The sequence below is a fragment of the Xyrauchen texanus genome, chromosome 4 (assembly GCF_025860055.1).
Source record: "Xyrauchen texanus isolate HMW12.3.18 chromosome 4, RBS_HiC_50CHRs, whole genome shotgun sequence".
Taxonomy (NCBI): Eukaryota; Metazoa; Chordata; class Actinopteri; order Cypriniformes; family Catostomidae; genus Xyrauchen; species Xyrauchen texanus.
Genome location: NC_068279.1, coordinates 23,093,320 through 23,108,714, shown reverse-complemented (window position 1 = coordinate 23,108,714; position 15,395 = coordinate 23,093,320). Strand labels below are relative to the sequence as shown.

Genomic DNA, 15,395 nt, shown 5'->3' with positions numbered 1-15,395 from the left:
CCAGGGCCAAAAAACTGTTAAATTTGGGTTTTTATGATATTAAGTTTTTTGGCCAATGAAGCTTTTTGCCATTATTTAAAATGCATCTTATCACTCTGCACAATAGTCTAGAAACAATGTGAATCAACACCACAACAACTGAAGCAGAAAACTATGCAAAACAAAATGTATGTCACTGCCAATACTTTTGGCTACGGCTGTATACATTTTTTTTAACAGTATTTAAATGTCTCCTTAGCTTCAATACAAGGTTTTACAATAAAACGTCTCCCACAATGTTGGTTATCTTTGTAAATATTTGACTCATTGACCATTTAAAATAGTTTGTGGTCAGTTTTATAATTAGATTTTGTGCAACAGTTTCATGTTAATTCAGTGTTATGTGAAACAGTTCATCAGAATTGCTTAAATTATCACTGCATTATAAAGAAGCTTCAGGTTTATTAAAGGTAATTTTTATTTAAAAAAAAAAAAAGAAATACAATAATAAAAAGATTATTATTATCTCAATTACTGTTCAGTCATCAAAATGTACCACTGCTCCAAAGTATTGGCTTTGAGGTTTGTAACAAACTTAAAATGGAAAGAGAGCCGTAAGATTGCACAGCATTAAAACTAATAAAAATTGCATAAACAGAGAACTTTTCCTTGGCTGACATATTTGAAAAAACTGCAAAGCCATACTGTGCACATGTTCATCTATGTAACATACAGTGAAATTTAACAGTTCATTTTGTTACTTGAGGACAAATATAAGAGCAAACGAGATGTAATTCTGAAAATTATGAGCAGCTTGTTTTACTTAAATGTCTACTTTTAACTTTCAAATACACAGCATATAACAGAATGTTAAATGGTTTGTGCACAATTCATTTAATTATATCATGAAGTAAATCTGAAAATTCTGTCAGACAATGTTCAAAATTAAGAGCTGGCTCAGTAAAGCATAGTTGTAATATCACTCAGTCCAGTTGGTTAATTTTAGGCAATAAACAGACAAAGACACAAACACTTCAAAATACCTAAATACTTCAAAATACCCATATGGCTTGAGAATGAGGCAAATTATCCTGCAGCAAATTTAAAATATTTGCAGAAACGTCTGAGATATTCAGTGTCTCTTTTGCAGGACAAATCAAACCATTCTGGATCATCAAATTCACAAATCCCTAAATTTTAAGTTTGCAGTTGGAAGTTAAGTTTAGGGGATTTATTATGATGGTAAATTGCATAATCTAATTGGTCCATTAAGGAAACTGCCCGTCTTTCATGATTGCTCACTAGTGCTGCTGCCATGGCCACTGAGGGGACGTTGCATGGACTCCTGGGTACCAAAGTGCTCTGAATCCTCTGCACTGATATGTGAGGGGTCAGGGGTTGTTGCCAGGGACCCCCAACTGGCCTGCTGATGAAAGGCCTCACAAAGGGGCAACTCAACACCATCCCACTGTCCACAGCTAGAAACGTTATACACACACGTTATACACAAACTAACATTTCCTCTGTGCACTTCTGCCTAAAACACAATGAGTAAAGCATTAGCAGTATACATGTGAAGTGTTGCACATTCGATCATGATCAGAGTTCAGCATGCCAATCAGTAAAAGAGACACATACACAAACTCACACAATTTAAGAAGGAAATGGGAAAGGAAGCACAAGTAGGGAGAGGAAGCTTGATTGGTAATGTGTGGTCACCTGATGTTCATAGAAACTAGTCTGTTAGATCATATTGCTCTTCTGTTAACTGTTTCTGTGCATTGAAAGATGTGTGGTGAGCTTGATAGAATTTCTCAATAGATTAAGTTGAAAGGCTGTAAGCAACAGAACATTTTTATCTATGCACTCAACAGAGAGAGGCGGAAAATATGTTTTGATTCTGAGGGGAGCGAAAAAATGAAAATGGACACTAAAAGTGCTCTCTTTTCTGTCTAGTTTATTAAAGAAATTTGAAATGACCAGTTTGTCTGTTTTATGGAAAAACTGACACATGTGGAACAGACACTAATGTGACTTATTCTACTCAATAAGTCACCACAAAGAAACACATTGTAGTGTAATTTTAATCCACTCAGGAAAAAAGATAAATGTTACATTTTGAACGATACATATGCCAATGAGAGCTAAATACTGTATTTTGCCAGAATACACAAAGTACAATTGGAGTAATAATAAGAGAAAAGTAGCTTAATACATGTATATGAATTATATAGTAAAACATTTGATTGTTGTTGTTTCAAGCAAGCTAAGTTAATAGGTTTCTAAAAAGCCATTTATTTTCTATACAATAACAACAGCACAAATTCTAAAGTGCGTTAACTTTTGCAGCCAATTTTGTAAATTAATTTAATCCAACAGTAATGTGTAACATTAAAATGTAAATTCTTCCTCAAACATTATATTATTTCCAAATAAAAATTTCTCTTCACATATAATAATTGGTTATACTGGTGTGCTTAAAATACATCAGAAATCTCAGTATAGGAATACTGATCCAGATTTATCATGTACTAATCTCTATTAACACAGCTATTGTACCAACACTACAATTGAGAGTGAATACATGTCCTGATGTCTTGCAAGAGAAAAGTACAACTTTTAAAACACATTCTTTTAAGGCACTTGGGGGAAATGGTTAATATGCACCAATTATAATTGAGTATTCTTGATCAAACCAGTTATACGGAAAGGGATTGATCATTTCCTTTTCTTTGGTGTGACTGTAATATGGATCCGACATTTTTACTATATTAGTAGCATATACATCAGATAACGATATGTCTGGATTACTGTTATGAACATGGTAAGTGGAATAAAATCGACAGACCTAAAGTGCCGAAATTGTGTCAAATTGGTTTTATTCCATTTATTAATGACTTTACTATGTGAGAGAAGAATACACTCAGTGAGTAGTTAAAGGCTTATCTGCAAGAATAAACACTTTTTTTAAAGCACAATGGTAGGTATGACTGCATATATGTGTATGGAGGACAAACCTGGGAAAGTTTATTAAAATAAATGCTGCAAGCCAAAATGGATAGCACATGATATTTTAGTTAAATGACCAATGGTTTGATCCAAAAAAAAGAAAAGAAAAAAAAAACACAAGGTAAAATACCTTTAGGCATCTAAATGGCTTCATGATTCATCCTATTTGTATGTTCGAATGATGCACATATGCGTTATGGTGAGTGCATTTTTATGTCGTTGGTAAGCAAGGGTAGGCAGAGGTGACTGCACACGTTTGTAGGATCACTGGGCTACTTGTACCTGGAGGAATAATACTCTTCCTCGAGCTCAAATAGGTCGATGGCAATCTCATCACGCAGGGATATGAGCTTCTTGTCGCATTCTTCCTGCAACGTGCGCAGCTGCTGATTGCGGAGACTTATGGCCTCGTTGACAGAGGGGAAGTCATTCAGGATAAGAAACTGCTTCAAGTCTGAGACAAGCTTCATAAGAGACTCTCCAGCACGTACCTGAATAAACAAACAAAAAAACACATAAAACAGCATCATGTATTGGTTTGATGCAACGTTCATACATATCTGAAGGGACTGTCCATTCTTCTTACTATTCAAGCATATTGTCATTTCCAAGTAAGATGTTTAGCCTTATTACAATACAACAGAACAGTCTAAAACCCCATTCACATTGTCAGCTATTTTGTTGCTGGATGGGACCATTCATTTTCAATGAGAGCTGGCGACTTCCGGCATTAAGGATCAACTAAGTATCATGTTAACTGGGGATGTGCGCGTGCAGGTGAATAATTTTACTTGCCTTTTCAGCAGATTCATTCAATGTGAATTCACGAGTAAAGAAAATGTTTTGCACATAAAATATTTTTTTGGTATCATGAACTCACTTTGTTTCATCGATGTCTGTTCCAATAAATTTGACACAAATTTAAGTGCGATTTTAATGGTTTCACAGGGTAACATTTGGTTTCCCATGTTAACTTGGGATATTGGTTTGAATGGGAACTGGCGATTACACTTGTCAGAGCAGTAAATCGCACGTGGAACTTTAAATTTGCAAAACTAAAGCATCATAGGCTGAAATGTGTCAATAATAGGCATATACTAATAAATTACTGCCTTTAATTACAAAAATAATAATAGATTTATAAGTTTAAGAAAATTATTAATTATGAACTTGATATATTTATATCCTCTACTTTTCAAAGGTTCTGTGCATGACAATGTTGTATTTTTACGATTACCCAGGACACTGCCAAAATGATCTTTCAGAAGTGCAATTTGTTTTCGTGTGAAGACTGGAGAGCATGTACATCAAGGTCAAACTGACCAATGATAAATTATACTTCTGAGGCAGACCTATTAAAAGTACATCATAACCTGAAGCATTTGAAGAACCAGGATTTGAACCCGGGTTGCTGAGCGCTGTACCAGCGACTAACCACTGAACTAAGGATCCAGTTCTAATGAACAGATCACCTTGTTAATTTTCAATGGTAGGAGAAAGTTACTCAAACTATTGTGGTTAATTAAGCCATTATTCATTTATAAAGAGAGAAAAAAAGCAATTGAAAATACGTTATTGACACACATCAGCCTATGAGGGTTGCAAATTAAGAGTCCACATGCAATTTACTGCTCTGACAAGTGTAATCACCAGTTCCAATTCAAACCCATGTCCCACGTCAACATGGGCAACCAGATGTTAGCCTGTGAAACCATTCAAATCGTTTTTAAACTGTGTCAAATTAATTTGATCAGACATCAATGAAAAACTCTGTTTAACCGCTTAACGACGGGTTAAGACCCACTTGCGTATTTATTTACATTTAATTTAGGTTTATTGTATGTTTAAACAGTGAAATTGTAAACTAATATTGACATCCTATACATCATTTGAATGATCTGTGTCTCAAGACTTTATATTTTTAAGATATTCTGATGATCGCAAAGTTACAACAATAAGATTTTATTGTTAAGAGTGTCAAGAGTGAAAATCAAAACACAGAAAATGAAACCAGAAATTCTGACCTTTATTGTCTTCCAGCCAAACAGAGATTTTAGTCCAAAAATTTACAAATATTGATCAGTCGGTCTTTGTTCAGGTTTTACATTTTCAACACATGCTATCATTCATGTCCAGTCTCTGCAAAATCTTGCACTCTGTGTAGTGTTTCAGTAGCAAAACACACAAACATGATATGTGGAAGGGTCTTATGAAAAAAATAAGCCCCCCCTTCCCTGCAAATGAACTGTGCGGTTGTGATTGGGTAGGTACTCAAAATAGCCAAACAGGGCAGTCGAAACGAGTGAAGTAAAGATTTGCGTCATCCATATTTGTCTCTGGATAAAGCCAGCCAATGAAAAGCTAGAGCTTTTATGACTGATGTGTCGTGTAGCTAATGAAACAATGAAAGCAACGATATGAGGGTTGTATATAACCCTGATGCGGATTTGCAAAGGTTCATACTGTTTTTGTTTGTGTTTGCACTTTTACCCACGGTGTGTAGTTATAGTGTGTTACTGCCGTACAGTCGACAAAGAACTCGGCATTTGGACCCGCGATCTGATCCACCGTCCTCGGCTTCGGTCACCATCACCAAGGGCCTGGAGCAGAGGTCGGGAACCTTTTTTAACAAAGGAACCTTAGTTATGGTGTATGGAGAACACACACTCCCGACTGCATTTTTTCATCAAACCCCCTGTTCAACTGCACATCCAGGGGGCTCGGACATGTCATTCAAGCCACAATGAGCCACCCTTCCCGGCTTCGCTCACCATGAGTTAGACCCTGGAGCACACGTGCTCCCAATGCATTGACATTTTTTCACTGCTTTTTCTTTGCCATTCACCCAGGGCCTTTAGCCTCTCCCTCAAGCTGAGAGGAGCCATCCTCCTCTGCTTCAGTCACCATCACCAAGGGCCTGGATCAGGGGTCGGGAACCTTTTTTAAGAAAGTGTCAAGTGGTTTTTATTGTCGTTTCAACCATATACAGTTAGTAGAGTACACAGCAAAACGAGACAACGTTCCTCCAGGACCATGGTGCTACATAAAAACAACAAAGGACCAACACAACGAAATAAAATACCTATATATATAAAAAAAAAAAAAAAACCTACATATACCTATATAAAATGCACGTGCAAACATGTGCAAAAAGTACAGGACAGTACAACAAATTTCTGACAATGAACAGGACAATAGACAGTGCAGCACCGACCAGTACTCAGTAGTGCAAAAAGATGACAGTTTCTAAAAATGTAAACATAACATACTATGAGATAATGTTCTATGCACATAGCAGTTATTGAGGTAGCAGACAGTTATAAAGTGACAGTAATTAAAGTGCAACTCAGGACACGTGTGTGTCAAACCAGTCTCTGAGTATTGAGGAGTCTGATGGCTTGGGGGAAGAAGCTGTTACACAGTCTGGCCGTGAGGGCCTGAATGCTTCGGTACCTCTTGCCAGACGGGAGGAGGGTAAAGAGTTTGTGTGAGGGGTGTGTGGGGTCAGTCCACAATGCTGGTTGCTTTATGGATACAGTGTTTTTTGTAAATGTCTTTGATGGAGGGAAGAGAGACCCCAATGATCTTCTCAGCTGTCCTCACTATCCTCTGCAGGGCTTTGCGGTCCGAAACGGTGCAAGTCCCAAACCAGGCAGTGATGCAGCTGCTCAGGATACTCTCAATAGTCCCTCTATAGAATGTAGTGAGGATGGGGGTTGGGAGATGTGCTTTCCTCAGCCTTCGAAGAAAGTAGAGACGCTGCTGGGCTTTCTTGGTGATAGAGCTGGTGTTGAGGGACCAGGTGAGGTTCTCCGCCAAGTGAACACCACGGAATTTGGTGCTTTTGACGATCTCCACAGAGGAGCCGTCGATGTTCAGCGGAGTGTGTTCACCTTGTGCTCTCCTAAAGTCAACAACCATCTCTTTTGTTTTGTCGACATTCAGGGACAGGTTGTTGGCTCTACACCAGTTCGTCAGCCGCTGCACCTCCTCTCTGTATGCTGACTCGTCGTTCTTGCTGATGAGACCCACCACGGTCGTGTCATCGGCGAACTTGATGATGTGGTTCGAGCTGTGCATCGCTGCACAGTCGTGGAGTCAGCAGAGTGAACAGCAGTGGACTGAGCACACAGCCCTGGGGGCCCCAGTGCTCAGTGTGGTGGTGGTGGAGATGCTGTTCCCGATCCGGACTGACTGAGGTCTCCCAGTCAGGAAGTCCAGGATCCAGTTGCAGAGGGAGGTGTCCAGGCCCAGCAGGTTCAGCTTTCCAATCAGGTGCTGGGGAATGATTGTGTTGAATGCTGAGCTGAAATCTATGAACAGCATTCGAACGTATGAGTCCTTATTGTCTAGGTGGGTGAGGGCCAGATGGAGGGTTGTGGTGATGGCATCGTCCGTTGAACGGTTTGAACGATACGCAAACTGCAGTGGGTCTAGTGAGGGGGGCAGCTGGGTCTTAATCTGCCTCATGACGAGCCTCTCGAAGCACTTCATGATGATGGGTGTAAGTGCGACAGGACGGTAGTCGTTGAGGCAGGACACTGAAGACTTCTTTGGCAAGGGGATGATGGTGGTGGCCTTGAAGCACGTTGGAACGACGGCGCTGCTCAGAGAGATGTTGAAGATTTCGGTAAGAACATCTGCTAGCCGGTCTGCACATCCTCTGAGCACTCTGCCAGGAATGTTGTCTGGTCCAGCAGCATTCCGTGGGTTGACTCTACGTAGAGTTTTCCTCACATCTGCCGTGGTAAGACAGAGCACCTGGTCGTTGGGAGGAGGGGTGGACTTCCTCGCCATCACATCGTTCTGCACTTCAAACCGAGCGTAGAAGTCGTTCAGCGCATCTGGAAGGGAGGCATCTTTGTCACAGGCAACTGATGTTGTCCTGTAGTTGGTGATGGCCTGGATGCCCTGCCACATGCGCCGCGTGTCACCGCTGTCCTGGAAGTGACTGTGGATTCTCTGGGCGTGTGCGCGCTTTGCCTCTCTGATTGCCCGTGACAGTTTGGCCCTAGCTGTTCTTAGGGCTGCCTTATCGCCTGCTCTGAAGGCGGAGTCACGGGACCTCAGCAGTGTGCGCACCTCCGCAGTCATCCACGGCTTTTGGTTGGAGCGTGTGGTGATGGTCTTGGAGAAAGTGACATCATCAATGCACTTGCTGATGTAGCTGGTCACTGATGCTGTGTATTCCTCCAAGTTGGTAGAATCGCCATATGTTGCAGCCTCCCTGAACTTGTGCCAGTCAGTACACTCAAAACAGTCCTGAAGAGCAGAGATGGCTCCTGCTGGCCAGGTTTTCACCTGCTTCTGAAGCGGTTTTGTGCATCTGACGAGCAGTCTGAATGCTGGAATTAGCATAACAGAGATGTGGTCTGAGTAGCCGAGGTGGGGGCGGGGCTCCGCCCGGTACGCGCCTGGGATGTTTGTGTAAACAAGATCAAGCGCGTTCGCCCCTCTCGTTGCAAAGTCCACATACTGATGGAATTTAGGGAGCACTGTCTTGAGATTTGCATGGTTGAAATCTCCGGCGACAATAAACAGTCCGTCGGGGTGAGCGTTCTGCAGTTCGCTCATAGCCCCATACAGTTCACAGAGCGCTTCCTTAGCGTTAGCGCTGGGGGGAATGTAAACTCCGGTTATGCAAACAGTGGTGAATTCCCGTGGTAGATAAAAAGGTCTGCATCTAACAGTCACAAGCTCCAACAGCGATGCACAGTAACTAGAGACTAGCATAGTGTTCTTGCACCATTCCGTGTTGATGTAAACACACAAGCCACCACCGCGAGTCTTACCACAGAGAGCTGTATTTCTGTCGGCACGAAACGAGGCGAGCCCGTCTAGCTGAATGGCGGCATCCGGAACTCTGTCGCTGAGCCACGTCTCCGTGAAAACAAAGACGCAGCAGTCTCTAAACTCACGCTGCGTAGCCTGCTGGAGTCGGATATAGTCAAGTTTATTGTCCAGGGAGCAAACATTTGAGAGCAGGATAGACGGGAGAGCCGGCCGGCTAGGGTTTGTTTTAGCCTAGCATGGACCCCCGCCCTCTTTCCGCGCTTCCGCTTTCTCGCACACCGCTTACGACGTCCTCTCCCCCGGCCACCGGCATCAGGCGACGCCGAGGGCTGGAGGCCTGGTCTCCGCAGCAAGCCGAGTACGCGTAGCGCCTCCTGCAGGTCATCATGCAGCTTGGTTTTTGCATGAGTCTTATATTTCAGTAGTGTCTGGCGATGGTAGACACGAACACCGGTTGCTCCGATGTCCATGTGTTGCAAAAGTCGGGCTTTTTTTTTTAACAAAAATAGCACCATTGTGGATCCGGAGTGGCCGCTGCGTGCTACCGCGTCGCCATCAAAGGAACCTCTTTTTTCAAAAGAGCCATAGCACAAACAAATAATTTACTATTTTCAAACACAATGTTTTTCATTAAACTAAAATTAAAGGGGTTTTAACAAGCTGTTTGTGTGGGTCTCAATTGTTCATGAAAAATTCCCTTTTAGGCTGGGTGATATGTAAAAAAATATTTTAAGGAATATTTTTGCTTAATTGATATTGCTCTAAAAATGTAATTCATTTATTGAAATACGAAAAACTTAAAAAGACATTTCTAAATTCAAATAGAATTTACGAAACGAAAAAAAGCAATTGAAATAACAAAGTGGTTAAAAATCTTATATAAAACCACCTTCTAAAATCCAAACATTTGCCATCACGCAAGTATCCGTCAACGACACCAGGTAAAAAAAGCTAATAGCCTACAAATGAAGAACTAAAGACAATTATAACTGTAAAGATAATTATAATAATCATCAGAATAATAAAGCTCCCTTGTGTTCCCACAAAATGCTGCCAAATGTGTGTTCTTTTCTAATGTGTTTGTATTGTGTTTGTTAATACAGTAAATGCTGCTTAAAGAAAAGTTTAGGTTCAAGGTGACCGTGTCTTGTATTACTTTATGATTTAATCACTTTCGTCTTTGTTTCTTTAATACAAAGACACCTGTATATATTACTGAACCTGCAGTCACATTCAAAATGTGTAAGAGTGAACAGCTCAGTGGAAATAATGCTAACTAAACTCACAGCACTTCACAAGATGATCAGAGATCATTTACAGCATTCTCATAGATTACATTATTCTTACAAACAGTTTTCAGTCTAATGAAACAGAGAGAAAGGAGTGATAACTCTTTACATGCACTTTCCCGTTGCATGCCTCTGAACAAACAGTGAATCAGACATGAGCATTGATGACTTTTCTTTTGTCTGTTCATATATAACAAAAATATAATAAGGTTTCTTCAAGCACGTGTCTTTTTGACTAACAGCATTTCTTGTGTCACTCAGAGACGTCTTACAGGTTGCTTGCCTGTTGTTGTTAAATGAGCAAAATTACCTGTACAAGAAATACATTTGAACGAGGAGCTTGTGAACTGGATTGAGCCTCGTCGTGTTTGGAGTGTGAAGGGTGCTATTTCACACCCTGGGTGCACATAAAAAATTCATAAAACGTTCATAAAATTGCTTATAGAAAAGGCTCTTATCAGCTAAAATCATTAGTTATTGGGAAACAAGTCCCAGAACTCTATGCATCAACTCATTGTGCACACAAATCAAATCAGACAATCGGTGGCTTTTCTTTCATATTAAATTACGCAGGTTTCGTCAAACGTGCACCTTTGTGTCTAATTTATTGTAATATATCACTCCGAGAAGTCTTACAGGTCACCTTCCACAGTGGCTGGTACATCAGCAAAATAATCAGCATTAAAAATCTGCATTTGCGAGTGTTAATTTCAAACATTATTCACTAGTAGTCTTTAAGACAAATTTGGGAGAAAGGAAATCAAAACGGTGATATTGACTTCAAGCTTTGCAATCGCACTTTCTGCAGGAACATTATCTCTTGAATGTTTTAAACGATCATGTGCTGGTGAATGGTTAGACACCCGGCAAACCACTTGATTTTTAGCAAAGAGCCACTCGTGGCTTGTGAGCCATAGTTTTCCGACCCCTGGCCTGGAGGACCCACTCCTCCCGACTGCATTATTTTATCAAACCCCCTGTTCAACTGCATATCCAAGGGGCTCTTGCATGTCATTCAAGCCTAGATGAGCCATTCTACCCCGCTTCACTTACCGTGAGTTAGAAACCGGAGCACACGCGCTCCCAATTCATTGACTTGAATTATTTCCCACTGCTTTTCATTCAATTTGCATTGGAAGCAGGTGTGCTACAGGCTTCACTGATGGCGATTGAAGCCGAGGAGAGCGAGGCTCTAGGTATTTTTTTACATTGAAATAAAAACAAATTGTGTGTTTTGAACCACTTTGATATTTGGTTTACGGAGTTACTACACATGGTCTATGTGTAGTAACTCCTTTTTTGAAAGTACACTTTAATAAATCTTTATGGAACAAAGAGTTTTGGTCATATCAACTTTAAAATTGTGTCAGACCTTCATCAGACATGTGGCTTTGTATCAGATGTGTTTTTTGCGGCACTGCGCATAGTCTTAAGTATTTTATAAATAATATCTGTGGTTACTATTCAAAATTTTAATTATTGCTAAATTACTGCTTAAATTATTAGTCCACGTACAGTAAATAATATGGCATATTCAATATTCAAACTTATTAACAGTTGATTTAAATCGACCAAGTTATTGCGTTCATTAAGCCCTTTGGTGGCTAGACAGGGTCCCATTCATCCCATTAGATCTTCAATGGTGATCTTGTTCATGTAAGATCATCGTTAGATCATTTTTGGCCTCACCCGCACTTTGGAAATTAAAAACAGTCATTTGATCAGAGTTTGTGTGATTCGTGAAAATGTTCAATCTACTGTACCAATACCAGCTGCATGTCAAATGGGTTTTATAAGAGCAGACGCGATAACAATGATGGTGATTCCTGAAATATGCTATTCATGCCATATTTTTATGTTGGCTACACCTCCAAAACACAGTTGGAACATTTAAATTGAATTATTGTATTGCTATTTTGTACAAATCAAAATTCACATTGGCCTGCTTATTAACATGACAAAACAAAACTTAATTTTTTTATTTGTACCCAGAAATCGAGCAATGTGACAAACTCTCCTATTACAATGATTGCGGTCACTCACTGCAGGTTAACACAGTTTGAGAATTGCATTTCGATGCAAGCTCAGTGACGCTCCGCACAATGTTCTGCACTCTTGCGAATGCTCTAATTAAAAACAAAGCTGTCTAATCAGCATAATAAATCTATTATTTACACTGCGTCTGTGCCTCGATTAGAGCTGGATCATTTTAGTTTTGTTGTGTACCTCATTTGCAGTGCAAATGCAGAGTGATTTTGTGCAGCAACAGCCAATGAGAAAAGACATTGAAGCGTATGTCATCTGTCTCCTGTGAGATAATGGAGATGAGTCAGGAAAGACAAAGTTGTTGTTGTCATCATCGATTACAGTTCTATATCATGTTTCTGTAACAACTCACATAGATATAATAAAAAAAACAGTAATGCATGGAAAAACCATGTCAGTAATTGTTAGCATTCTGAGTGAGCTTGATTGATACATTGAAAGATTGATCTTTGTGTTGATATAATTCATTGAGTTTTGTTGCAGTTTATAACCCCTTCCCGTTCAGAATGCAAATTTTTAGTGGCAAGTAAACTGATTTCTTATCAAATTGGATAATGTACCAGAAATTGTAAACATTGTTAGTGAGTTTAATTCATACATTAATAGACTGTTCGTCCCAGGGCAGTGGTGGCTCAGCGGTTATGGCTCTGGGTGACCAGAAGGTCGGGGGTTCAAGCTCCAGGGATGCCGTATCATGGCTGACCCTGCGCTCTGACCCCAGCTTAGCTGGGATAGGCAAAAAAATATATATTTCACTGTATATGTCAAAATGTATAATGTGGGACAAAACAAAGGCTCCTTGTTCATGATAGGATACATTGAACACAGCTGTAGTTTAATATAAAAGCACTCTCCCCTGCAGGATGTTCATTATAAGAGGCAAAACAAATGATTCCTTGTCAGCTCATCTGTGGTCAGAATTTCTAAAGCTATTGCCAGTTGTGCAGCCCACCAATAACATTAGAGCGACAGCAGTAGGAATGCCCAATAGCGACTAGAAATACAGAGTCTAGCGACAATATCGCTGACAATGTGAATGGGGCTTCAAGGGGGCCACCAGCATAACACATTTTAGGAGTTTCATAAATTTGACAAGCTAAATCAGATACATAAGAGGGATATTCAAAATGAGCACTGCTTTAGAGTTGGATTGAGACTGAGTGACAATAGATATTCAAGTAAAAGTGACACTGCAAGGTCTTACGATGTTGGCAGCTCGCACGTGCATTTCATAGTGGTCCTGCTCAGCTTGCGTTGCCCTGGAAACCTGGGTCTCATCTTCCACCTGAACAGGTTGTGATCAATCGGATGACAGGATTACGGCATCTCATAGCTAAATCACATCATTATGCAGGTTACTCTGCAAAATGCATACCAACATACCTTGGCAGTTTTGATTATTTCCGTAAAATTGTCTAGAATTGACTTTATGTCATCTTTAAGTCTCTTGTTGTAGTTCTGCAGAAGAGACTCTTTGCTTTGCGGGAGGACTCTTTGTGTGGCCATCTCATTCAGAGCTCTTCAATCACACCTAAATCAGTGCTGAAGGATCATAATCAAGAGTTATTTAGATTAATTAAATTCCAATTATAGAGCTTTAAAAACGAAACTGCAACCACTTACAGCCTAAAATTGCAAAATATTCCTTACAAAATTAATTTGTATTATATAATGTAATTATTTTACAAAACAGGCCTTACAAAAGTTGGTCATGACTAAGTAACAGAAGAAGCTGAGCAGCAGCAAAAAAAAAACATTTTTAATAAAAAAATATAAAGTGTGTCTGCCAAAACGAAGTCATGTGGTGTAATCAACATGTAGGTAGCCATTTTGATGTTTATGTTGAAATAAACAATAAAACAGAGAGGACACCTTTAGACGGTGTGTAAAGTTAAAAAAAAACATCAGATATTTTGACATGTTTATGAAAAGGCTCACTTTGTAAAGGTCATTTGGTGTAACCCTGAGAAAACTTTGAATTTTTTTTTATTATTAAAATTTTTTAACTGCTCATGTAAGGTGCAAAGAAGGTATTTTGATACTTTTTAATTGATGGTTACACCACCTTGTACAACATTATTTGTCAGTTACCCATATAATATTTGGACAAAATATCAATATTATTCACCACAATTTCAACTCTGGGGTTCACTATAAAAAAATCCATATGCATACTTTTGTAATCAAAGGGAAGTACAGCACGTCTTTTTTTTGGAAATTTACACGAACGTTCCATGATTCTTTTAATTAAACGTGTCGCATTTAATTGTTTGTAACATTTAAAGCATCAATTTTAGTTATCATTTTAAACTTCTTTAGCCTTGAATAACATAGAAAAATAAAGATATCTTCTGATTTTCACCACCTTCTCTTTCGTAAACTCAATTACAAGGCTTCTCTTTCTAACTTGATATGGAAAACACTCTGTTATAGACAACACAGATCTTAACACTGTTATTACATATTTTCTCTAGGAATAGTTAGCTTGATTAACATTTTTATCACAGAGTGAAGCAAAGTGCCTTTGATCAGCTGAACCATCCCAGTAGAAATAAAATAGCGACTAATAATTGGCCTCCTTCTTTTATTAGTGACACAGCGCTAAAATAAATACCCATTAAATTACTAAAACTTAGAGCTAATAAAATATTGAGCACTACTTACACATGTTAAGCATCATTCTTGTAAATCCTCACATAAACACGAATCTCCCGCTTTTGTCCTGTCGCGTGTATATGACGTCACAAAACAAACGTCTCGGTAGATAATTACCCACAATCCCTTCCTTCTTCCTTTCCGTCTGATCCAACATGGTGAGTGTGTATTGTTTTTGACTGAGAAGCCTGCACTCGTGTAAAATCCTCAAGCATCCTTTATGTGCTGTAATGTAGACTCGTTGAAATGTCGGTTATGCAAAATAAAGTATCTATGCTTGCCCTCTGATCAAGAATTGCGATCATTTTAATTGTTTACACTTAAGAACTGAGCACTTTTTCGGATGTGTAGGGACCGCTTACTGTCACCATTGCAGAGGGACGTAGTTAGACCTTAAACCGCGCATAGTGATTATTGTCCGTGCTATAAACGTTATATTTAAATTGATTTCTACAATTGTAAGCTAATTTATAGTAGCTCTACCATGGCTTCCAAACGCGAATGCTTACTCGTTAGCTGACTAGTTAGGCCAAAATGAATAAGTTAGGCCTGCTGGCATTTGTCGATCATACAATATCGGTTACATTCTCAACACATGACCGCCTTTTAATGTGTAAATATTAA

The 15,395-nt window shown here is 39.4% G+C and overlaps 1 protein-coding gene across 2 annotated transcripts; it reads right to left on the bottom strand.

Moving 5' to 3' along the window:
- Nucleotides 1-519: 519 nt before the first annotated feature.
- On the bottom strand, nt 520-14,854 carry LOC127636646 (mediator of RNA polymerase II transcription subunit 22-like). 2 transcript variants are annotated; one of them, XM_052117303.1, is made up of 5 exons: nt 14,781-14,854; nt 13,500-13,658; nt 13,321-13,401; nt 3,271-3,479; nt 520-1,457 (listed from the first exon to the last, which is right to left on the bottom strand). In XM_052117303.1, the coding sequence occupies exons 2-5, from the start codon at nt 13,620-13,622 to the stop codon at nt 1,268-1,270; spliced, it is 603 nt and encodes a 200-aa protein (XP_051973263.1). In that variant the 5' UTR covers nt 13,623-13,658; nt 14,781-14,854; the 3' UTR covers nt 520-1,267. The 2 variants fall into 2 exon arrangements, with proteins under 2 accessions (XP_051973263.1, XP_051973267.1); XM_052117307.1 differs by lacking the exon at nt 520-1,457 and having other exon boundaries at nt 1,464-3,479.
- Between the last annotated feature and the right edge of the window lie 541 nt (nt 14,855-15,395).

Bases quoted from the DNA above. Each gene is read 5' to 3' on its own strand.
- LOC127636646 (XM_052117303.1), bottom strand. From the start codon at position 13,622: ATGGCCACACAAAGAGTCCTCCCGCAAAGCAAAGAGTCTCTTCTGCAG. The intron at 3,480-13,320 runs GTAAGACCTTGC...TTGTTTATTCAG, and splicing joins ACGTGCGAGCTGCCAACATC to GTACGTGCTGGAGAGTCTCT. The intron at 1,458-3,270 runs GTACAAGTAGCC...TAACGTTTCTAG, and splicing joins GAAGAGTATTATTCCTCCAG to CTGTGGACAGTGGGATGGTG.